At 24.7% G+C, this 27,655-nt stretch overlaps 1 protein-coding gene across 3 annotated transcripts in view; it reads left to right on the top strand.

Moving 5' to 3' along the window:
- LOC136978235 (LIM/homeobox protein Lhx3-like) overlaps positions 1 to 27,655 on the top strand; it is a 74,638-nt gene that overhangs the window by 6,170 nt on the left and 40,813 nt on the right. The window contains exon 1 of one of the 3 annotated variants that reach the window (XM_067273903.1): positions 6,005 to 6,302. The exons of 1 other annotated variant lie outside the window; for it this stretch is intronic. In XM_067273903.1, the coding sequence (XP_067130004.1) occupies positions 6,206 to 6,302 (97 nt within the window). In that variant the 5' untranslated portion in view covers positions 6,005 to 6,205. Of the gene's footprint in view, positions 1 to 6,004; positions 6,303 to 6,798; positions 6,879 to 27,655 lie in introns of those variants that run through there. One more of the 3 variants, XM_067273905.1, reaches the window with a different exon arrangement.

The raw sequence follows: 27,655 nt of genomic DNA, 5'->3' as shown, positions 1-27,655 counted from the left end.
CGTGTTTAAGTACAAGTATAAGATCATTTAGACATATTAATGCATCATTAAAGTGTGACCTATATTAATTATTAAGTTTATTGAGATAATAAGCAAAATTATCATCAGCTTTGCTTGATTGATACGATAATACCTTGTAGAAACTTATATGAATAATTTGTAAATAATTGTTCTAAATCAAATAAAATCACTTTTAAATAATAAATAAGATGTTTATTTACATGATAGAATTAATTTTAGCACCATAAATTATGGAATTTTATTAAAATTTACAGTATCTCTTCATCTTCTTATCATCCTGAAAAGAAAAGGAATTGAAAAGAAATTATAGAAAATATTTACAAATTATTCATTAAAAAATAACTTATGATTACAAGTTTAATGTTAAAAATAATTAAATATTAACTGCAATTAATTAAATTATAATTAAAATTAATTGTAAAGAAGACAAATACTATTTTTGATCGATTTTTCTATAAATAAATTAAAGTTATTTATTTAAAATTAAATTAAATTTTATACCATTTCTAAATCTTTAAAATATATTTTTGGAGATTAAAATTTTTCTAAATATTAAAAATTTTTACTGAGTAGAATTAATTTCTTGTACAGTACGATATTTAATAATTAATTACCCTTCATTTTATTAATCTTATTAACTTAATGAGTTAATTTCCTACAATTAGAAATGTAAAAAAATAATTTTTATAGATTTAATAACGTAAAAACTACTTTAAAAATAAAATTTTTTGGATAAATCCGTGTTATATTTAGTTTTAAAAATTCCCTTAAAATGTGATACTGTAGATAATTAAAAGAAATTGTTTGGCAGTTAACATTAAGGAGAGGATTTTTTAAATAGATTTAAATTGTTAATTAAGATTTAAAATCCGTTAATTAAACTCAATGAGTTCACATCTAACAGATATTTATTAAAATTACTTGTTTTTTATATTCTTTCTGCATAAATTAGTATCTATAAATAGTTCCTATTGGTTTAAAGGGGAAAATGCCTTAAAAGGTAATTTAAACAGTTAAACGACTATTTTATTTTTATCGAGAATTAAATATTTTATTTATATAATAAAAGTTATAATATTTTTCTGAATATTTAATTCATTCTGTTAAATCTATCAATAAATCCCTCCTTTTTCATTAGCATTTTAATATTTTAAAAATTAAAATTATAAATAAAAAACTTAAATTTATTTAAAACATGTTTATATAAAGATTCTTTATCAATTCTGTACAATAATTTTATATTTAATTTCTTAAAAATACTATAAAATTACTAGTGATGCTGATAGGATATAACGTTTTTATACGTGAGTTTTTCATGTAAATATAGAAATTTCGAGTAAAATGTTGTATATAATAAAAATTAAATATGTTAGCTTTAAAACAAATACATTTTTATTTATAATTTTAGTTATAAATTTAAATAAAATCTTTAATTTTGCAAGTAAATAGATAAGATAATCAACAAGTCGCTCGTATGCTTGAATATATAAGATTTTTTGTATAAAGATAATTAAAATTGATGTGTATTTTTAAAAATATATAAAATAAATGAAAGATTTTTGAAATTATTTATTGTTTTTTTTAATACTTTGTTAAGAATTTTTATTAAATTTTAAGTCAAGTTTTATGTTATGCATCAGTTTGTTTTCATTGCATTTTACATGTTGTAGTTATAGTTAAATTCTACATAATATGATTTACATGCTGATAATATTTACATCATTACACATGTTTTAGTTTTATAACGTTTATTTATCAATAATACTTTGGATAAAAACAACACTGTTTACCATAACAAATAACATAAAATATATAATTTTACGAGTAAAATATTATTAAAATTGCATATTAATCCATTTCTTTACAATATTTCAAACATAAAAAAACGTTTAAAAAGTTTATAAAAGTAAAGAAAATAACTAATTAGTCGAGAAATTTAATCAAATAGCGTAGGTTATCTTCAGCACCTAAATGGCGGCTTTACTGTCTTACAGATTTGTCTTAATGAGAAGACACATTTACAGGCGCTAAGGCTTACTTTACTCATATTAACAATAAATCTATCGCATCTAGAAAACGATTTATTAGCACGATTTATGTAAAATTAGCTTATTAAGACACGAAATTACCTTTATCAATTATTTTTATTTCAATTTTTACATTTAAATAATGAGATTTTTATTATGAAATGATAGTTAGTTGATTATATGCCTCTCGATTTACTTATCAAGTATTTTTGTCAAATGCAGAACAATAGATTCAGATTGCACGGATAGTTCCTCTGCATTAAATATTGACAAAATGATACCATAATAGCATCAACCGCATTTACGCACGCTATTCTGACTTAATAATAAACTTTCATTGATCAATAACAGAAAAAATGCTTTATTTTTCTAATTAAAATTAAATTTACTTGGAAATTATTTTTTTAATTGTTATTTTGATTAAAAAAACTAAATTTAATTTGTTTTTAATTACAAAATTTTTAGATTTATAACTAAATATTTATATAAATAAAACATATAAAAGATAAAAATTCATCAAGAAAAATTGCTTAATATTAATATATATGACTTAATTAAATATATTTAAACTTTATGATATTAAATTAAACCGCTTAACGCTTCAATAACTGTATAAAATTTTAAGAAATTGTCTTATAAATTATAAGTAATAAAATGAATCAAGCTTATTAATCTCATAATCAATTATTAATAAATTTATTTATTAAAATTAGGGATATTTTAAGGGATAATTTATGAAGAAATAATAGATTTTAACACAGAAAATTTATCATGTACTTTAAATATAAGCATCGTTAATTAACAGTTTTATTTCTACTTTTTTACTTTAAAAGTAAATAAACAAGAGAAAAATAATAAAAAATACAGAAACCTCATATATGAAAAAATACATTTCTAGAGTTTAATAAATATTAAAACTATATTAAATATACAAAAACAAATTAATTAACTGCTTTAATCTTGCATTCATTCATCAATAAAAGGATGATGTAGGGATAAATGAGGCTGTTTTAAAACGAATCATAACGATTTATGAATCGATTGGAAGTTTCGGATAATTTTCTGAATAATTGTTACATATATTATTTAAAATTTTATATTTATTTTAAAAAATTTAAGATTTAGGAATAAATTTTCCCTCATGAAAGTGTTTGATATTCTGAAGCTTCGAACATAAGCACTTCCATAAGAAAAATATAAGCGACTTTATTCATTAGAAATAATGTAAATTTAATAAATAAATAAAAAAATAGACATAATTTTAAGGATATAAGACATATAATTTAATTACTTAAAAATTTATGGATAAGTTAATTATCTTAGATTAAAGTATCGAGTCTACAAACGAGTCATGTTATGTAACGTTAATCTCAAAACTTTCTTTATTTTATTTAATAAAATATTAAATACCCTTGTTAATTGTTAAATATATAATATATAAATTCTATTTTATAAAAGATTTTATTAAAATATTCATTTATAATTATAAAAATTAAGCTAGAAAGAACAAACTATATAGCTTATATTAATAAAGAGAAACTTGTCAGATTATTAATTGTAAATTGCTTTTTATTTTAAAATTATAAAAATATTAAATGAAAAAAACTTAACTTTTTAAACAATTGTAAAAATAGTTTATAATATTTTTATTATAAATCATTTTCAATTTTATAATTAATTCTTATCCACGAGAAAAGCTATCATCTAAAAGATAAGAGGGATTACTTTATCTTAATTTTTATATCACTCTTAAAAGTAGATAATGTAAAAAATTTTAAACTTTTAAGAGTTTAAATTCGTCGTATAAATATAAATTTAATACCAAATTTTCTTTAGTTCGTCTTATGATAAAGTTATTATAAGATTTGTAAACGGTTGAACTTAGCTAGGTTGGAGAAGAGTCATAAAATTGGGATTTTTCAAGTGATGTCAACGCTAGAGAGCAAATGGCGTAATCTTTTTAACATTTGCCAGGAACAGAAACCACCGAAAAAAGACTTAAACAAATTAGAGGATCAACAAAAATGTAAGAGACAAACCCACTAACCTCAAATGACTTAATATCTATATATATATTGGCGACCTTTAATTATTTCCAGCTCTTCTTAAACATGTAAATTATTAATTAATGAAAAATGTGAAAATTTACAAGAAACATGGGTTTAAATCTGTTTTTTTTCCATTTTTTAATTTTAATATTTAAAAGTTTAACTAAGAGAAGTGACTCAAAAATTCGACTTGGAAAGATAATCAGAAAATCATCAAAATATAGAAAAATCCTTATTAAACAGCACATATTTACAAAATTTAATGAATAAAATAAATTAAATTATATCTAAATATCTATTCGGAAAAGAAAAATAAATCTTTAAAACACGTAACAAAATATATTTGTTCTTAAATAGGATCCGAACCCACAACCTTTAATTATTTCCGATTCTTTTTAAGTTTGTAAAATATCAATCAAAAGGAAAATATCGCAAAAATTTCTTTAAGAAACATCAATTACTAATCTATTTCTTACATTTATTATTAAAAAAAAAAATTTAAAAGAAGTTTAAACTCAAAACTTCAATTGAGAAAGAGCATCAAGATTTGGAATCATTATCATTAAACAACACACAAATTTAATTAATAAAGCATTAAACTTAATTCATATATCTATCAAGAAAAGAAATATAAATCTTCAGAACATGAGCCAAATTTTCGTTATTCTTAAATAAGATCCGAACCCACGTCTTGTAACAACGCTCCGAATGTTCTTAATCACCTAACTTAATATGACACGTTTACGTCTTTTAATGAAATTCTGAACTAATTTAAACAGTGCCTAACGTCCTAAATGCGTTAATTAGAATATATCAATCTTACAGAAAATCATGGGTTCGGTTCCTAATCAAGCGCCTGTATTTTATATAGCTATAGTCTATAGATCTTTGAACGGATGTGCAATTTGTACAATAAAATTTAACTTAATTTCGACTGTTATTGGCTTTATTAATAGATCAACCAGTTAATTATATGCTACAATTATTAATTTAATTATTAAATTATGTATTAAACTAACCCTATAATGAGGGCGAAACATTTATCACAACTTTCTAAATTGTTTCTTTCCATAAATCTAAGCTAACATTATCAAAGATAAGAGAAAAATTGATTTATCCGGAACAAATTCACGCATTTCTCCTATAATTAAGAATATTTGTTAAAGGCCTATAAAAAATAAGGTTACAATGAATATTTTAGGGATAATTCTATGTTCTGAAGTGATAATTAAAGCTATAACTTGAAAGAAAACGGTTAAGGTTACGATAATTTACAGATTAACGCGGTAAAATGTGTTTAAAATGCAACTTAATCAAGTGGGCCTATGGGTTTTTAAGGCCATAAAGGCTCCGGAAGGCCTACAGAAGCTATCCGAATTGTTAAATTGTTAACAATATCGAACGGAGTAAAGCACGAGATGATTTCTTAACAATAGTTCAAAGCGTGGCGCGTAGGAAGCACCAATAACAATATTCAAAATGTCGCTCACAGGTAAGAGATGCGGTAGGAAACACAATAATAAAATTATTCCCATTGCGAAAGCGAGTTATAAATGTAAGGAGGGGAGGAAATTATAGGTCAATTGCAACACACCACGAAAGGTGAGGGGAATAGTGGCACACAAAACACCAATAAACACACTTTAGCCGCAACAATGATAAATAAGAACAAACATGGAACACAAATAAAGTAAAGAAAATTCTTACCTCACTCGGTTAAGCAACTATAGAGAAAAGTATACGGGTGCTTTTCAAGTATGGAAAGGAGATGACCACGCCTACGAAAGCAGCCGATTGGTTAAAGACGTCAGAAGGGTGGTACCAGGGTCGCTATCGGTCGCATAACTAAACAGGGGAGGGTACGTTAACGTTGCTGTCAGGACCACAAATTGAAGAACGGGAAAGCGTCACCGTTGTGACATTCAGCTTTTTATTGGAAAGGCCGAAACGTACTGCACTTAGCCAAATTAAACAACGGCCGAGTCATCGTCGGGGGCTAACCCTGAGCCACATCAACCCCAGTTCTAGTGGTCAAGTGAATCTGTGTTGAGCTACGATAGGGGAAAGTTTTGTTCCTATTTTCTCTACCCAAGTGAATAGAAGGTTGAAATGTCCACTATGGTGAGCGCATCAAGTTTAGCGGAACCACCTACACCGAATCCAGATGTGTTGCTTGCCCTACTATCCAGAAACAAGAGTTTAGAAGGTATAATATAAGCCACTTACTAATTAAGTAGGAATCGAAACAGAAAACGGGGGGGTGGCCACGGTGGTGGTGGATGATGTCGTGTGTGTGCGTTTACAACTCCGCGCTCAAAGCCATCGGCCCGGCTGGCATGCATGCACTTAGCCAAATTGGAACGGCTTATTACTACAGTTGATCAAATTAGTGAACTGTCAGTGAAAGCGGGCGACAGTTAAGGACCGTGAAGCGGGGGGGACGGAGAGAGGGGAGGGTTACTAGCCCCCACTGGCCCAGACGGTTCCTAAGCAATGTAATTACCGAAGTACGGATAAACACACACACAACAATATTTCATATTAAAACTTCATGAAAATGTCATGAGATACTAGGGACATTGGCGATATTCAATTTCGCCTTGTCTTATATAAGGAGAACGTTACGCAAAAGTCCCGATTTAGAATCTGGTGTGTGGCAGTTGAGAAATGGTACCACGACGCGGCACTCTCTACAAACCGGGACCTGTCCCTTATCTTTGGTCCTTTATCCAACATCACCCTCCCTTTACTTAAGGCTTCTCTTCTTAGCTGATGAGGATAAGTAAGTTTTATTATTTATTTCCATTTTACTTATATACATTTGTATGTAGCCTACGTATTTCCGTTCCTTATTAAGGGCTTCTCTGCTCATTTTTTTTTAACTCTCTCACTCCTAAACGGGTTCGAATGTAACGCTTCCAAAGGCCTACGTCTAGGCTCTAATTAGCGCCGTTCTATAGAAATTCTACGCGATTCTTCTACCCGTCTTTTATTATTTTTAGATTTATAAATTGCTTATAGGCATTTAAATTAGCGGGCGTTAGGCCTATGAATATTTTCGACTTTGATAATTATATTTTTTAGATTTACAGATAAATTTCACGTAAGTTATCAATTCTAACTGCCAAACGATCGGCTTTTTTCGCTTAAATTATCTTAAATTAAAGCTTTAAATTGCTTATTTATATATTTTTGTTAAGGTTAAGCGTATAAAAGTTATATTAAATCCTATATTAAGGTTATCTTTTGAGGTCGTTGAGGATGAGCGATGCTATAACGTATAAATCATCCTTTTACGATGTGTAGCGGCTTAAACTACTTTTATTTTATTCAAATCTAACGAATTCTAATAGAATATTTATTTTTTAAATATTTACTATTATTTATTTTTAGTTTATTCGCTTCGATTAACCGTTTTAGCCATACTTTTCTGCTCTAGGCCTATCGCTTTCTATAGCATTAATGTGGTATTAATTACGTGAGTTTCGAATTGTTACGGCTTAATTTTTGAGTAATTTAATTTAAAATCTTTATTTTTTACATCATATTTGTGTTTTGTTTATAATTATATTAGTTTAAGTTTAATTATACGCTTAGATTCTATACCAAGTCGACTTTTTCTCACTAACTTTAAGCTGTTTCGCGTAGGCCTACGCTGAATAGTTCTAAAAATTCGTAATATTTATACTTTTATATACTTATTTCACTTTATATAACTTATTTATAACATTTTATGGTCTTTTTCTCTATTTTATAATCCATTTTATATCGATTTTTTCTGTTTTTTAAGCGAATTTCTCTACCATTTCTCGTTCTATTTGCGCTAATTCTTTGTCATCTTTCGGAATTCTAATGATGAATTTTACTTATTTTAACATCTTAGGCTCATATAATTAGATTATATGCTTTTAGGTCTCTTATTTTTATACTTTCTATCGGTTTTCATCATATTTTGGAGGCCTACACCTTATGTAGTTTGTATGCCTTGTGGTGATGCTTACTGTAACCTAACGAAGATTAATTTAGATTTCCGAAAATTTATATAAAATATGCCTCACTTTTTCTAAAAAAAAAAGACAATAAAATACATTGTGTAATACTCATTTTTATATAGGAATTTATCCATTGAACGTTTAATATATTTAGAGATTCGACTAAATGATAAGAGGTAAACTACACCTTGAATGTACTGTACAGTACCCAACTGAGCACTCATTTGTGCAAATTTATTTGAATTAAACTTTAAAAATTTAAATAATAAACTATTTAATAACTTTTCTTTATTAATTTTTATTAATTTTAGACATAAAATAAACATTTAATGCCACTTAAAGGACAAGGAAGAATGTAATTTTTTTTTAGACTGACGAATCGTTCATAGTAAAGTTTGTATAAGAATAACATTATTTAAAGTTATAAAATTCCAAAAACCTTTGCTTTTTTTAGGAAATTTAAGTTATATATTTTTATTTCTTAGTTTCTAGCGGTTGCTAAGAGTCGGATAATAGCAAAAATGGGTGAGTGAAGAGCGAAATAGCTCCGGATGTTCTTGGTGAAAGTGATTGACGTATCTTGACATCTGAGATTCACTGAATGTTATTTATATATATAAGAATCAGATTACGTCCTGGTTTTATCCAGGACTGTTCTTTTCGATATCTCTTTCCACTCCTTGTCCACTTCAATGCAACAGTTACAGAACCTATAAAACTCTCTTTCTCCCTTTCTCCTTCTCACTCATTGAAAAAGTGACAATATACACAGAAATTTCATAATTTTCTTTTTAAAAAATCAACAGTTTTTCTATCCTCTTACTCTTAACAACAACACTTCGATTCAATTTTTTCTTCAATCTAGTTTCGTACTTTCTATACATTTATATAAAAATTTTCAATGTTTCAGCATAAAAATATTTTTTAGAGGAATTTTCCTTCATTTATATCACCTTTATATACATTTCTTCACAATATTTGATGTTTACAAATCAAAATCTTGCTTTTTAGAAGGGTTTTCTTCCAGTTTTATATCATTTTACACACAATTCTCTAATATTTTAGCATTAAAATATTGTTTTCTGGAAGAATTTTTTAAAATTTTTCTCTTATTGTTTGTATTTATACATAAAGTTCTAACGTTTTAGCATGAAAACCTTACATTCTCGAAGAGTTTTCTTAACGTTTTATATCATTTTATGTAAGTTTATATACAAATTTCTAATGTTTGAGCATTATAATGCTACTTTTTACAGAAAATAAGACTTTATTTACGTTTTGGGTCATTTAAATCAATTTATATATAAATTTATAACGTTTAAGTATTAAAATTATACTTTCTAGAACTATTTTCTTTAATTTTTATGCCATTTTATTCTCAATTAACAGTGCTATTTTCATGTAAAGTTAAGAAAACTTGTGGTTAATTTGTTAAATTTCATATCCAAGTACTTACCATGTTGCTTTTACTCAAAATATTTATCTCTACTTTCAGTAAATATCAACAAATCATTATTTATGTTATTTATTTTCTTAAACATTTAAATGTCAATTCGACTAAATCAACATTTTCTGTCGTGCTTAACTGATACTAATGAAAGAAGGATATTTAAAACTTACTTTTTACAGTTATAACGCCTTCAGAATTATTCTAAAGACCTATTAATATACGCTATAACTTATAAAAATTTATTTATAATATATTAATTAAGGTTATAATTTTCTAAATTTTCTTAAAATCAAAGTTATAACTTAATCTAGAAGCTATTAATGGAGGAAGCTATTAATGGAGTATTAACCTATACATAATTAGTGAGTGAATTGAGTATTTACACTGATTATAAGAAAATTATAACCTAAATTTTTAATAATTTTGGTTATTATTTAATTAAATTAATTAAATTTTCTCTTATAAATTAAGAAAATTTATGAAAATTAACCTTGAAAATTTCTTAATGCAAGTTATAATGCATTAAACTGAATCATTATCACAATACTTTGAAATTTTAATTAAATGTTTTTGCTACTTTATTATAAAAATTGGCTCAAAATCTATTTAAAAAATGTAATTTAATATAGTGTTAAATTTTATTAATTTAATTATAAATTAAACGTAGATCTTTAGTGAACGGAGTGACGAATTGCGTTGTTTTGAAGCCTTATAACTTAGAATTTAAGCTAATTTATTCGAAAAATTAAGCTCAGAATTGAATAAAATACATAAAAATAAATATATGTAAGGCGTAATTAATTTAAACATAAATTTATAATTTATTTTCTATTTTTTTATGACATAATTAGACTCAAAATGAATGTGTTCCTATTTCAACGCTTTCTTATAAAGAATTTATAAGGAAATGAAGATTTACAATTAAATCTTTAAAAATATAAAATACTGTTCCATTTTTACAATTTTATTTCATTTAGGCTTTAATATTTTTCAATTTAAAGCAATATTTATAAGTAATTCTATAATTTTTGATAAATAAACATAGAATTGATCAACTTATCTGTATGATAAATATTTAGTGAGATGATCATTCTAAATTATAATAATTTGTTTAAAATTCTCAAAAATTAAGAAAATTCTTGATAATAAATGTTCTAAAAAATGAGGAAATTATTGGTAATAAATTCTTAAAAATTGAGGAAATTCTCGATAATTAATGACGAAAAATCTGAATGTGAAATTAATTAAGCCAACGAATTCTTAGAGATTGAGGACATTTTTGCTAATTATCTCTTGTAAATCGAGAATATTCTTAAAAATTATTTAGTGAATGTTGAAAATATTCCCGATAATCACCTGAAAATTCAAATATTCTTGAAGAAATTAATTTTTAAGGACTAAATCCTTAAAAATTAAGAAAATTAAAGTAATTACTTAAAATCTTCAAAATAATTTTAAAAAATAAAGAAATTTATATTTAAAAATCTTTATGAGAATATTTTTCAACATTTAAACGACGAATCCTTAGATACTTCTATACCTTATCAGTTCGGATGACATATTGTCCAATTAGCTTTACTCCTCATATCACGTGATTTCCGTCTTCCCGGACTATTGGTTCACTATTGAAGCGTGTTAAAGGAGATTAGAGTAGGATTAAAGAGGGATTAACGAGATAATCTCCATCACATTACATTAGATACGTTGATCAAGATATGATATGATTAAATAATAAAATTCCTTTTATAAATTTATATTTATTTAATTCGGGAATTAAAAAGGATAAGTTCTTAATTTAAAATATCAAATTTTTGTAAAAATTTATTATTTTATTCTCAATACAAACTTAAATCTAAAGATTGCTCTATAGGAAGATATTAATAAATTTAATGTCTTAAAATAAGCTAAATTCGCATTAATTTTTGAAGGTTTCAATGAAATTTTATTCGTAAAATATCGAAATTTATATATTTTTGAATAAAAGTTTATAATTAATATTCTTAAATCCTTTACTAGTTTAAGATTATGATGGATAGGAAATCGACTATTGTTCACTTTAATACTTAATAATTTCTTTATTTTAAGAGATAAAAATGTGAAATTTTAAATATAAATTATTAAATATATGAGTAATTATTCGTGCAAAATAATATACAAATTAAAGTTCATTTTTACTTCGACATCTCGAGAATTAAACCCATGACTATCGCTTGTATTGGTTATTCAAATGCAAGATTCTATACTTTGATGCGTGTTATATAAGAATTCCTGCTTAAAAGCCAATATTTTATTTTATACTATAAAATAATATTAAAAATATATTCCTTTGCTTAAATTCCCTATAAAATAACAAAGAAACTTGCATTTATATCAATACATCATAAATTACTCAGACTATTGGAAAAAAATCTATAAAATCTCAATATTTTTTAATATTTTAAAACAAAATAAATTATTGTTTAAATGAATAATAATTATTAATTAATTAATTATAATATAATAATAACAATAAATAAATAATTAATTAATAGAAAAGTTTTTAAGGTTGAGATTGACTTTTTTTCTTTGCTCTTAAATTATTTTGTAGAAGAGAAATTCTACTCAAACTCTATATTTATTGAATTTTTTATAAAGTGTAATTGAATTAGCAATTTTGCATTTTTTTATGTAGAAATTTTACTTTTCTTTCAATTATCAAATGATTATTCTAAACAATATCACAGAAGAATTTGAGTTTTTTTCAAATAAATTAAAAATTTTTTTCTCTTGTTTTTAGTTAAATAACATCATTTGAATGTTTAAAATATAATTCGAAAATAATTCGAATTATTTTGTTTAATTTTTATATTTAAATTTTTATCGCCATCATCATCTTTTTCTTCTTCTTCTTCTTCTTCTTCTTCATTAATCATTATCACCAGTTGAAATTCGTTTTATTATGCCTGTTTAATATTTAAATTTTTATCATCATCTTTCTTTTATTTTTCCCCTTATTTTTATTCATCTATTTTTTTTTTTACGTCGAATTTTTGACATTATCATCTTCGCCTCTGTTTTTCCCTTTTTCTCCTTCTTCAGTCATTATCATCAATAATGAAAAATAACTCACTTTACTATGCCTAATTTTTATATTCAAGCATTTAACATTATCATCATCGGCTTGTTTTTACTTCTTGTTCAGTAATCATTATCATTAGTTAAAAACGAATTCTCTTTATTGCGTCTTCATTATCATCATTTTTTTTCTTTTTTCTTACCATCAGTCATTATCATCGATTGAAAAGTTATTATTCTTATATTACATCTAATTTTCTTTTATTCAAGCCTTAATCAACATTACTTTTATCATCATTATCATAACATCCTCCTCCTCATCATCAATTGTTATCGTCAGTTTAAAAATAATCTCCTTTATTGATTAAATTATCATCATTCTTTTCTCCATTATCATCATCATTTTAAAAATTATTGTGTTTATATTTACGTTCAATGTTTATATTTAACTCTATCATCACCAATTTATTTTTTTATAAAAAATCATTTTTTAAATAATTTATAAGATTTAAAAGTTAAATTTTGTTTTGTTCAAATTATTACTAAGCGCTTTTCTGATTGGACGAAATTCTAAATCGTTGCTTCGTATATCCAATAGGATTGTTTGCTTTTTACAATTTTAAAAAAAAAATTAATAACTGTTTATAAGTTTAAAATTTAATTGTATTTAATATAATTTATTTTTATTTATATTCAATTAAGTACATTTTATTTATTTGAAAAAAAAATCTTCAAGAATAAATTTATTCGTAAATAAATAAATAAATAAATAAATAAATAAATAAACGTAATTAAAACTTGTTTAATTCTCAATTAAAATTATAACTAAATGTAAAAAATTATCTGTATATTTTCGTTTAAAAAATTTTGCTAAAATAAAACCTCTAAGGTTGGTTAAAATTATAAGGTAATGATTACGATAATACTTCCCAATCGGTATCCCGCGATCTTCCAAAACTCTTAAGTACAGTACAGTACATAAACCAAAAATTTGTTTTAAAATCGATAATTTACTAAAAATTTAAAACTTAAATTAAAGCTTAAGAAGGGAGAAAATACAAAAATCGAAATTAATCCCGTTCCACAAAGAGATCAAAGCGCGCGTTTGTGTGTCTATCTGCCACTTTTGTTTAAACAGAATCATGAGTTAACGACTTAAGACAGGTAACCTCTTAGGCCTAACACTTGCCTTCCATATAAGAGAAAAAGAAAGAAGTAAAAAGGAAAAGCAACCCCCGAAAAAAAAGAAGAAAGAAAGAAAACATAGAAAGCAGTTTGCTGTTATCCCAAGGGAGGAAGAGAAGCTTTCAAGTCACGACTATAGCCAGTCGTCGTCCATATTTCATGCGGTGTGAAGCGACTGCTCTATAAGTCCGGCCTCTCTGCGCCACTCTGCCGTCACGTCTCTCATGGGGACCATCAGTTGGCCGCTGGCACGTACCCTACTCGAATGTAGCGGAATGGAATGCGTCCATTAGTTGCTTCGAAGCTTGAAAGACCTTATTGCAACTGAACCCCTCCTCTTCCTTTGTTGCAACCAACTTTAGTTTTGCCATTGCTGAAACTCCCTTTGCCTCTTCCTTACCTTTTAGCTCTTGTTTGATTCTTCAAACATATTCTTTTTTGGGGTACTGTTAAGTTGGCTCTTACCTAAAAAACTCAAACACTTAAAAATTGTTTGCGTGTCAGGTTTTTTTTATTTAAGATAAGATTCGATTTGTTTTATGTTCTTTATATGGTACTTCTTCACGGTGTCCATTATTTGACATTATGTTACTTGCATCTGTTGGTTTCTAACTTGTTTATGTCTTGAAATTTGGGTGTTTTGGGGGTTTGAAGGAGCGTTTTTGGATTTTTTTTTCGACTTATTTGAATCTAAAGCGGGTTAATTGTTTATTTTAAAAATCTTTCTGTGGTCAGTTATACTGTAAAAACAATATAACAGAGTAACAGATATGTTCTGATTTACTGTTAGTTTGTTATACTATTTACCACTTATTTGTGTCGTAAATGTTGGATGATTTATTTCCAATTTCAAGAAGAGTTTTTATATATTTATCGAGTTTATGTGGATAATTTTGATTTTAGAGCAGGTAAATTAATTGTTAATTTACTGTAAACAGGAGTTGTTTGTGCTGTTTGTAACTTGCATATACATATTTATTATTATATTTGTTTGTATCATAAATTTCAGGTAATTTTTTTAGGATTTGAGACGATTAAATTTTTTTTTTCTTATTTCTCGCGGGTTATTTAAGTTTAAATCAGTCTAATTGTTATTCAATTGGAATGTTATACTATTGAACCGTTATATTTCTGATTTGTTTACATTGTAAATTTTTGATGGATTTTTTAAGAATCTGAACAAGTGTTTTTGATTTTTTTCTAGTTTTCACCGGTTATTTTAACTTCAGGGCAGATTAATTAACAATTAGTCCACTCTAAAACAGCAAGTTTTTCTAAAGTACAGTTGCTTGTGCAGTTTTTTTATTTATTTATTGTGTATTTTAACCTGGTTATACCGTAAATTGTGAGTTAATTAAGAATTTAAAAACATATTTTTAGTTTTTTTTCCTAACAATTCTTGCTTAACTTCAAAATAAGAGCTTAACTTCATTTTGGGTATATTAATATACCCAAAATGAAGTTAAGCTTTTATTTTTTTAATAATTTCGATTAGAAATAATCTTAATTATTAAAAAAAAAATTGAAAAAACCCTTTACACTAAAGAAAAAAATCAAAGATTAAAATGTGAAGACATTTTGCGTATAAGAGCTTTGTTTTTGTAATTTTTAATTAAGTTTTTGTCGAAATATATTTTCTAAAGTGTATTAATATTCATAAAGACCAAGAATTAAACAATTGCGCTCGTATGTTTTTTAATAAAAAATTCATTTCTGGATGATAGAAGAGAATATTCTTAACATAAAATCAAAGAAAATTGCAGACTGAATTGCGCTATTATTTTCACTATTTTAACTAAATCAAATGAAACAATTTATTTATTTTGTCAAAATAATTTAAAGAAAATTTTAAAATTTACAAAGGATCTTGAATATTTTATACTTTGCAATTTCATTTTTATTTTTTACAATTTACTTCGTAACAATAAAAATTCAGCTTAAGTTAGCAATAGCTTGATATTTTCCATTTAAAATCTATAGATTTTTGCATTATTTTTTACGTTTCATTACTTATATTTTACATTGATTAGGTAAAATTTACACATTTTTTTATCTCATAAACTGTGTCTAGTGAAGTTTTAATATTGAAAAAACAATAATTTAGATATGATAAAGAACATTTTTATGTTCAGAAGCGATAGACTTTAACTAGAAAAATATAAATGGAGGGGTTGAAAAATAACTTTATGTATTAAACAATAGAAAGATAGTAAAGCAAGAAATCGTTTCTTATTCCATTGATTTTATCTCAACGTGTACATAACCATGTAAACAAAAATTGCGTGACCGAATGCATGACATGGCGCCAATGTTAAGACCTTAGCATCTTCCAACCATGTTAACCAACAGGTCGTTCGAAACAAACAATTTTTATGACAAAATCATAATAAAACAACTTAGGAGTTAATTATATGATTGATTTTCTTTATATAATATCCGTTTATATGTTTATATTAGAGATTTTTGGTAAGATCTTAGCATAGATTCTTCTCATCAGCTTAGACATGTGTAGCTTCTATACAGCTTCGTATCTACTTCTCAATCTTAAATAGAAGTTTTTTTTTTAGTAGATTTTACACTTAAATATTATTTTAATATATTATAAAACTTTAAATATTTTACATTTAACAGCAAATAATTTACATTAGAGATTTTTGGTAAGATCTTAACACAGACTCTCTTTATTAGCATAGAGATCTGAACAGCTTCTGTACATCTTCATATGTGTAAAAAGTAAAATTTTGTAATTATATTTAAAATATTTAATACATTTACACATTATTTTCTAGAATAGATTGTAATTAAGCTCATAATTATAGCTTTAAGTTAAGTTTAATGGATATACTATCGATTTTTAATGGGCGCTTTTAGCGGACTTCTATCCACTTAAATATCATTTTAATATATTAAAAAACCTATATTTTATCTTAAAAACCCTTAAATTATTCGAATAAATGTTAAATATTTCATATTTAATAGCAAATAATAACAGAAAGTGAAATATTTATTATGTTAAAGTGTGTAGATATATAATAGATAAGGATATTTTAATAGGTGTCTATAGTATCTATACGATATCATTAAACCTTTCAGCGAAGGAAAAAATGAAAGTAACTTAGTACCTTTTTTGTTATTTTGTCTCAAAGTTAAAAGCATATAGGGGATAGAATCGAACGGTTCTTTCAGTGTTATCGAGACAGAGTAGATCAATGCATAACCGGCAATCCATAACACGATTAGGTGAATAGCATTTTGAGGTCAGCTCGGCTTTTAATATAATGACGTGGATATGACCGAATGGACAGGATGAAAAGAAATCCAGGAATCTAAAAAAGCAGTGTTTTGTTTTATCCCGAAAGAAAGAGAAAATTTGACTTCTTTTTCTTCTTTTTTCCAAATAAAATATTGATCCTGAATTTTTAGGTGTAAAATATAAACTGAAAAAAATATAGATTTTTGTTCTTGTTTATATATATATATATATATATATATTCTTAAATAGGGTTATCGATTATTCATGTATTAACTGAATACGTAGATCTAGATACTATACGGCATTTCTTGAATAAGCGTTTAATTTATACGAAGTTTTTGTTAATTATTGATTTAAATTTTACGAATTTTCACCAATATTAATTATTTAAATATTCTTCTATATCAGATATCACTGAAAATAGTTTTGAATTATAGAGTTTTTCGTAAATAGAAAGGCATTTATAGAAGATTTTATAAATAAGTGCTTAATTTATGCATATTTTTTTTCGTAAATAGCCTACTGGTATAAGTAATACAAATACTCATAATAGGAATATTAATTATTTAAATATTCATTCATATAAGATATTTTCGAGTATAGAGTGTTACATTATATAGAGATTTACACGAGTAAGCGCTCAATTTATCTAGATTTTTCTTTAAGTACAGCTGTAAATTATGCAAATTCATAAATATTCGTGCATTAAACAGACAAGAGTTTACTTTAAACATATATTCGTGAACATTTTTACTGATGAACATTTATTTTATATCTATAAAGCATTCATCTGTAGAAGATATTCATGATTAAGGCCCTGGTTATGAACATTTTTGTAAATAAATGTTTAATTTGTACAGATTTTTCATAAATACAAGTGCAAAGTACAGTACAGCACGTAAATATTCATGAAAATATAAGAATCTATAACAAATAGATACCGTGAATAGGAATATTCACTATACAGTTATTCAAACATAGAAATATGTTTTAAAGAAATTCATGAGTAAGATATTTGAAATATTCAGATTTTTTCTGTTTTATGTAAATTGCTCACGGATTTTACTAAATTTCGTGAATAGGAGAGCAAATATAGCTTTGCATTATAAAGATTTTCACAGATATCTAGTAGAATAGGTGTTTAAGTGTTTAAGTTACATAAATATTCGTAAATGATATTGAATGCAAGATAACTATTTCTAGATATATTCATGAATAGAAATCTAAACTATACGAATATTATATGAATAGGAAACTCAATTATACAGATTTCCGTGAGAAATATGCATGAATAGAATTTATATTATTCAGAATTTCACGAACAAAAGCATGGATTATATATAAAGTTATTCGTGAATAGAATACAGATTTGAGGCCTACAGATTTAAACTAGATTTTTAGGGGAAAAGACTATCTGAATATATTTTTTTAAAGGAAAAACAGTTATTTAAGTTATTTCTCTCATTTATTTTATACAGCAAACTAAAAACGTGGTTTAAACATGAATTTTATAACCATTTATTAATGCTTTCTTGGATCTCTTTGAGTGTTCAGAGATGAACTTGCTTTTTAACATGAATATTTGAAAAATTTCCAGCTTAAGAATAGCATTTTTAATCTTTAAATTCTCTAAAAAATATCCGGAATCCTTACTAAAGATTGAATTGTGACTAAATCTCTTGGAAACCAAATTGCGACTCATCTCTTGGAGTAGTACTTAACCCAACTTAAATCCTGCTTCACCAGATTATTATATGATTATTTAAGCTTAAATATTATAAACATTATAGAAATCTCGAATAAAAATACAGGCATTTTGTTAAAGCAGAAAGTGAACAAAATGAAAATAGACTCATATGAATAGAAAAAAGGGACAATAACCTTACAGCATTTTCAATCGTATTGATTTGAATGTGTTTACATTCCGTTCAATGGAGATAGCTCGAAACCGTTAGACACATACAATAAGATGCAGTATAAGATGCGAGCTTGAACAAATACAAAAAAATGGGGCCAAACTCACTCTTTCTCTTTCTCTTTCATCTATACCTTGCAAATAATAAAGCTTTCTGTAGTGTAAATATTTGTAAATTATTTTTAAAAAGCTTGTAATTTCTATATGTATCATTTGACATAAGAACGTTTGATACAGCCTATCCATTTTATTTTCTCTCTCTCTAGTATATACTTGTAGTATAAACAGTCCTTTACAATACAAGAAAATCATTGTAAATATCAATAGCAAAGTTAGTTTTTATTATAAAAAATTATTTTTGTGAAAGATAAATTGAAATAATCTCGATTTTCAAATTAATATTTCGGAAAGTAACGTTCTTTTTAGGTAAAAAAAAAACAAAAAATAGCATTTAGCATGTCAAGAACATCTTTTAATTGCCTTACTAAAAACTAAATTATATCTTAAAGGCTTTGAATTGTTATAGAATTTTCACATTTTTTAAAACATTTTTAGCTTAAGAACAATATTTTTAGAGATAAAGCTAATTTAAATATCTTTAAATTTTAATAGAAATTAAACTACGGCTCTGATAAAGGCTCTATTAATGTGACAGATATTCATATATTCTGTAATTTCTTAAGAACAGAAATAGCTTAAAAGCCTTTCATAAGAAGCATCAAACTTGTTCTCTATATGTAAAAATCTATCAAAATTAAAGCCTGTTAGGCTAAAATTTAGTTTTTAATAAAAAAAAAAATAAACTTTACTTAAGACTAAATTTAAGCTAAAAGGCTCGAAATGATAATACTTTTTCATATTTGTTTTTATTTTCTATGAAATATATTATACAAAGCTATTCACTTTATAAGAAATTTATGAGATTGACAGATGTCTAGACTATTCGCCAATCTTTAAAAAAAAAAAAAATTACCGATTTATTTAAGAGGAGAGCTCATATTTTTAAGTTAAATTATTTATAAAATATATATAAGTTACATATAGGCTATACAGGTCTATCTTTATACACATATTATAAGCTAGCATATGCATCTAAACTGCATATGTCTTGTCGAATTTCATGCCTTATGGTATATTTATAAAATAGAATATATATTAAAATTATATTAATAAACTTACTTTAAATTGTTTTAATGATTACAGAATTCAAAAATAAAACATTTTCTCGTAGAAAATAATTATATTTATATGTCAAGTTAAATAAACAGACTCTAATTTAGATATAAATTTATGAAAATAATTAAAAATTTCAAAAATTTCAAATTTAATTTTTTATTAATATAAATTAATTTTTAAAAATGTACATTAAAAAATTGAATTTTATTAGGTTTTTTAATACAAAATCTTTAATTTTTAAATTTTTATTTTTTGTATTTCATTAATTTATTTTTGGTCTTCAAAACAAAAATAAAATTTTTAATATATTATGACATAAGATAAATTCGATTTTAACAGATAATTAAGAATTAAATTAAAAATTAATTGATAAAAATATAAATAATATAATTAAATAAAATGTAAAGAAATTTTCTTTAATTATTTTAGAAGTTATTTATACTTCTTCTTTTTTTAATTTCTTTTTCTTCCCAGCATCTCTCAGGACCTAGATAGAAGGATTTCTGAGAATCGGAAGACCCTCTATCCAGGGTCTTGAGATAGAGGGACTTCCGATCCTCAGAAGTCCCTCTATACGAGTCTGGAAACTTAAAAAACAAACCTTCTGCTGCATTCGCTCACATTCACATACAGTAGAGCATCGATTATCCGACACCCGATTAACCGATTTATCGGTTAACCGATAAATTCAAATGTCCGCTAGTGATGTGGCGCTACAATATTTGGTTATGTCTTGGCTACTTTAATATTATTTTTGTTAAATTTTTGCATGTTTTAGCTGGCAGCACTGGCTCGACCATGAAAGGGAGGCTAGTATTTAAACCAGGCCTAATACACTATACTAATACAGTAGAGCGTCATAAGTGGAACGCCGGTAAGTGGAATGGCCGGAAAGTGGAACGATTTTCAGTCGGACTGCGTCGTGCTGAATCGAATGTTTTTGATACTAAATTTACTTCTAAAGTATAATTTTCATGTTTTTTATATTCTTTAATATATTTATTTTGTTTGTACAAAATGCAGAAATAATTTTTAACGATACGATAGCCTCGATGATTATTATAAAAATTTTCGTTAGGCTTAAAATCGACGAAAATTCAACACGAAGCGACACGCAACGGAGAAAAATTCAACAGGAAGCAATACGCAACGGAGAAAAATTTGAACATCGGACAGGTTAATGTATTTTTTCGTACAAAGTCGGAAACTGGAACAAATCATTAACTGGAAGGACCCCAGTCCCCAATTGGTTCCACTTTTCGACGCTCTACCGTAATGTATTTTTTCATACTTTTCGGTTATCCGACCAACCCCAGTCCCCAGTTAAGTCGGATAATCGATGCTCTACTGTATATCCTACGTAAGCCTTTTCTATTCGCGCCTAAGAGGGGTCAGCAGGGTCATTTGACCCTGGCCCCTCATACAAAGTTTCAAAACTTTTGGAAAACACATAACATAATACAAAAGTGTTATAAATAAAAGTTTCTTGTGATAAGTGAAATGAAAAATCTGTTTTATTTGTTTTATCGATCTTATTCGTATATTTTTATGTCTTTCGGAAAGATAGAGCACTCATATTTGTAACTGAATCTGGGTTCCATCTCACCTCTCTGAAACCCATTTAATTTCAAAAGAACAAAGAAAAACGAAAAATAACGTCAATGAAAAATGAAATATAATGGAAAAAAAATGTGTCAAATTGACGAAAATATTCATTAAAATTGAAATTTATTTATTTATTTAACTGTATAAATTGAAATGGAAGTTTTCTATTTTAATTTATTTCTAATTTTTGTATTTTTTTTTTTTTTTTTAATTTTTACAAATTTTTAATTAGATGTTCATCGTTCAAATTATAATTTCACGAAATGATTTTATATAAAATTATTATTGAATTATTTCAGTTTATAATATTTATTCTGATAACTTTTAATTGCTTTTATTCATATTAAAAGCATTTATAATATACCTAAAACCAAAAATTGTTACTATTTCTTCAATATAAACAATCTTTGATTCATAATTATATTAAATGGAAGACAAAAAGTTTGTTAAAAATATTTTATTTAATATTAATTAAAATTTAATTTAAAAAAAAAATGCACATAAAAAGTTATGTTGACAGAAATTAATTTTTACATATTTTTCGTTTTTATTAAAACATTTATTATTTATCCATTTTAAATTTTTAGAAAATCCAAAAACAAAATCAATTTTTGTTTTTTAAAATTAGTAAAAATAATTCTTTTTAACTAAAAACATAGATAAACATATTTTAAAAAATCCGATTTTTGTTATTATTTGAAAAAAAAATACCTATCAAAATTTAAATTCCTACAAAATAAGGACAAAATATTATTTTTAATATTTTTCTCCCTTATTTAAACGAAAAAAAAAATTAAAAAGAAAGAAATTATCATTATTTTTCCATTTTGAATTTTTAGAAATTCCAAAGAAAGAAAAAAAAAAATACATTTTCCCCCTCCGTTTATTTTAATAGTTTTTCCTTGTAAGCTACATGGATGGTTGCATTCTAATTTACATGATCTTCATTAATTTTCAATAATGTTATCTAGTCCGTGAAAATGTAATGCTCTAAGATTTATCCATTTGTATATAAACTCTTAGATACAATGGCGATGACTACGACAAAACGTCCTGTTTGTCTTTCCGTTTGTAGCTATAGCAACCGCAGAAAAAAATAATAATAAAAATTACATTATATATATTGAAAAATACTTTTATTCTCTCCAAAAGTATATTATCATTTTATAATAAAAGGATATAAAAATTCGAATTTAAATTAAAAATCTGAATTTTTTTTTTCATTAATTCGTCGTAAATAATTTATTGGCCTGTAATTCTTAAATAAAATTATGAATTATTTTAGTAAATTTGTAATATTTCTAAATTAACGATATTTTAAAGATTTATTCAGTTTTTTTTTATTTGGTTCAGTACATAAACGTGCAAAGTATTTCAGGATTTTAATTGTATTTTTTAAATATTTTGTAAATGTAATTGTATATTTATAAATTTAAAAAATTCTAAATAAATAAATAAATAAGAAAAATAGGTTAAAAATCGTTTTGGGAATTCAAAAAAGTACAAAAAAGTTATTTTTTAATTTAAAAAATACACAAAAATTCGAATAAAACCTGAAGGAATTATTTTAAAACGTGCGGAAAAAAATATAGCCTAATATATATATATATATATAAATCTATTACTACAAAAATATAATTTATAAAAATATACTTACAAAAATTACGTTAAAAAATTGTACAAAAACTTATAAAAAATTAATCTAAAAATATACAAGATTTTAAAAAATACAAAAATTATTTCAAAAAACACAGAAATTCACAAAACTCTTTTTAAAAAAATTCAAAAATTCACAAAAATAGTATAAAAAAATTACAAATTTCCGCAGATTTACATTTGAAAAAGTAGATTTAAATTATTTGTTTGCTTCTGATTTTTTTTTCTTTGAAGGTAAAGGTAAACTGAAATTTTTCAAGATTGGATTTTGTTATAAACTACTTGTAAGTGTAGAATTCTCGCTTCAATAGTATGGCTTTAAAACTTAAAAAAAAAAGAAGAACAAAAGAAATAATAACAATTAAGGTTAAATAAATGATGACTTCTACACCGGACAAACTGTCAGACAATACAAAAGAGAAAAGTTTTATCAAAAAATACGTGACTTGGTTAACCTTAAACACTTGATGAGTACAGAAGCAAAGCTTACGATCGATTTTCTTTTGTTTTATCCCTTAATTGTTCTCACTATTTTCTCTGATAAAAAATTTTTTTTTAAATATATATTGAAAAATCTGTTTAACAGAATATAGTTTTAAAATAATAAATAAACTTTTCAGAAAATGTTAATAAAAATACAATTTGTTTTCAAAATTTTTTACTCAAATTATGTTACTTTCTCTGTGATTGGTTTAATTTAAATTATCGTGATGTATTTAACCAATCAATTTCTTAAATGATTTTTAAATAAAATGATAATAAATAATACTGAATATAGAATTGAATTTTTATATAATTTTTATTACTTTTTAGAAAATTTTAAAATATTTTATAATAGAATGTGAATGTTAGATAAACTGTAATATGTAGATTTTTTTTTTAATTTTGAGTTGTTGCCTGTCAGTTTTGTCAATTTCTCTGATTGGCTTAAGTAAATTAATTCATATATTTACAACCAATAAGATTCATTTACAAGTTTTTGTTGTTATTTCACGAATAAAATGTAATAAAAATAGGCCTTCTTATTATTCAATCAAATTTTTATGATCTTGTTCATTTTTTAAAAGAATTGTATAATATTTTAATACAAATATTTTAATTGTCATACGAACTTAAAATTACGAATTTTTAAAATGTCTTTTAAGTTTATCTCTGTGATTTGCTTAATTTAAATTAGGTAAATGTAATTAACCAATCAGATTCATTTACATGTTTTAGTAGGCCTGATAACATATAATATTAAATATTGACTTGAATTTTTATAATGATTTTATTTGTTTATTTTATTTTATTTCTTTTTTGAAAATTTCAGTGTTTTAATATAAAAAATATCGAAATACAGGCTTTGAAATGCAAATTTTCTAAAACGTTTATTAGATTCTGTAAGTTTCTCTCTGATTGGTTTAATTTAAATCATTTAGACACAATCAACCAATAAGATTTCTTCATAGGTTATTCTGCTATTTCTCGAATAAAATGTTAACGAATAACAGTAAATATCAAATTAAACTTTTATAATTTTTTTATGATTATAAACAGATAAAAGTATGTGTCTGTTTTCATGATATTTAAACGTGACGAAGGTCGAATTTGGAGGATATTCTGTGCAAACATTTATTCCGTGATCTTGCATAAGTGTGACGATATGTTTATATAAACCATATTCTTAGTCGGGTCTTCGACAAACAGGTCACGTGACTCAGCAATAACCCCCAAAATTTTTTGTGGAAGGAATATATTGATAAATAAGATTATTTTGTTTAAAAATAATCCTTAAAAATCTATTTTTACTCATTAAATTGTCCTGACTTTGAATTTTTAACTGTAAAATATATAAAATTTTATCGAGTTTTTTTTAATTTTTAAGCAAATTTTTTCGAAAAACACTCAATTTGGTATTTCTTTAAATTATTTGCATAAAATTACTATTTTTCGTTTTGTTTTCCTGAGCTTTTGGAAAATTTTCTTCGTTTATTTTTGAATTCTTGGGCAATTTTTGAAAAAATAACAAAAAAATTTGCTCATTTAAAAAATATATTTGCATTGAATTAATGTTTTTTTAATGTTTCCCTTTTCTATTTTTTTTTCTTTTGAAAAACTTTGCATATTTTATTTTTGGATTTTTGCGCAATCGTTCGAAAAAAAATGCTACAAAAATGTGCTAGTTTTTGAAATAATTCACATAAGATTAACGCTCTTTTAAAATGTTTTTCTCCTGTCTTTTTAAAAATATTTTATATTTTATTTTTTATGTATTTTAATTTTATATCTTATTTTTCCTTTAATAATATCAAAGTAGGTAAAAAGAAAAAAAAATCATTTGTAAGCATATCAAATAAAATGTAAACAGGTTTATCTGATAAGCTACTATAAGTAAATTTAGTTTACGTGACATTCAAGCATCAGAAAAATATGCATTTTTAACGTAATTTTTTTTATATTTTAATAAAAAAAAACATTAAAAATGCAAATTGACTTATAGTTTAAATATATATATATATATATATATTATTTAATTAAACATATTATTGATTTTAAGTTTTCCTTGAGCCTACGTTAGCGTGAACTTGGAAGGCCTTTTATATAGCCTATGTTTAAATAATATAATGTCAAATACTTAATATTGTACAAAGCACGAGTATTTATACAGCATATAATAAAATTTGAGTGTATCTTAAGACCGTAAAGTACAAGGCCTTAGATAAAGCGTAAGTTGTTTATATATAAAGCCATGTTTATATTTGAGATTGCGATGCCTCTTTTATGTAATGTGAAGCCCGTACCATATGATATTTTACAAGATTTAGATAATGAAGCGTGTGTACTAAACAAAAACCAAATAGACTTATCGACAGGCATTAAAATTATGAGGTACTAGATGAAAGCCTATATTGCTTATAGTGTGCCTAAAAATGCCACAGATTAACGCGACTTTTTAATTATTTTATGTACAGTACAGTACAGTACTTGATATTGAAAGAAGTCTTTTTATCTAGTAGTGAATCAAGTCTGAATCGCGACAAAGTATACATTTTTGCATATCTGAGGCCTCTAAAAGCGCAAAGCCTTAGATAAATGTATGTTAATTCCTAACCATCATTGATTAAACCGTACTTCTAATCATTTTATCCCTAATTTAACTATTGAAAATCTTGTTATATTTTAAATTTTTGGTATTTTATTTAAGATAAGTCAGTTATTTCTAAGAATAATCATTGAATATTTATGAATAATTACAGACATACATTTTGTAATTTTTTTTTATATATTTTTGTAACCTCTAACAATTACGCGTTTTTTAGATTTATTTAAATTTTTTTCTGTATTAATTTCTTATTCAAAATTTTAAAAAATAAATAAAGTTTCCGTTAGGCTATTTAGAATAAAAAGGGAAAATATCGATTTTTTTTAAAGAAATGTCATTTGAATAAAATATCCATTTTATTCTATTTCTTTCAATTATAACAAGAAATAATTAATTTTAAATTTTAGACTTAAATTTAAATTTTTTTCAAATATTTTTTAAAGAAAATTAAATAAAACCATCGAAATTTAAGTTAAGAAGTTAGGAAATGACAAAAAAAATGAAATTTATTCAAAGATTCTCAGAAATATCAAGAAAAATAAATTAAAATTTACGTTAATTACTTAAGAAGTATTAAATATAAAAAGGAAATTTACATTCGAAAATTAAATAAATATCAAAAAGAAAATATTTTACCTGAAATTTGTTTGGTTTTTAAAGAAATATCAACTAAAAAGCCGAGGAAAAGCAAACAAAATTCGAATGTATTATAGAAGAAGAGGAGTTGGGTCTAAATATCAGCAAAGAAATTACAAATTTAAAATACATTTTATTTGACTATCATAAGAGATAAATAAAAAATGTTAAATATATATATATATTTACATGAATGTAGTATTTCTTAGATGTAATGCATCAAAAAATCGAATATTTTTGATAGGGGGGGAATATCTTGTACATAGAAAAAGCTATATAATGTTCAAAGCTAATGGTTTAGTAAAAGTGGTAAGTTTGCCTTTTTTAAACCGTAGAATTTAAAACATCTGGCCATCATTAAAGCTACTTGTAAGTGAACTGACAAGGATGTTAAAATATCCATCAAAGGTCGGTAAAATTGAATTTATCGAAGTACAGATAAGAAAATGGATAGATATGCATAAAGGCGATTGGTCCAACGTAGATAATATTCCAATGCATAATTGAGTTATGGATAGGGTTATTGTTGCGTAAAAATAGGGAAATGTCAGG

This window comes from Centruroides vittatus, unplaced genomic scaffold (assembly GCF_030686945.1).
Source record: "Centruroides vittatus isolate TY-2023 unplaced genomic scaffold, ASM3068694v2 contig_5, whole genome shotgun sequence".
In the NCBI taxonomy this organism is placed as follows: Eukaryota; Metazoa; Arthropoda; class Arachnida; order Scorpiones; family Buthidae; genus Centruroides; species Centruroides vittatus.
The sequence above is the reverse complement of the archived record's forward strand: the minus strand, read 5'-3'. Positions and strand labels throughout refer to the sequence as shown.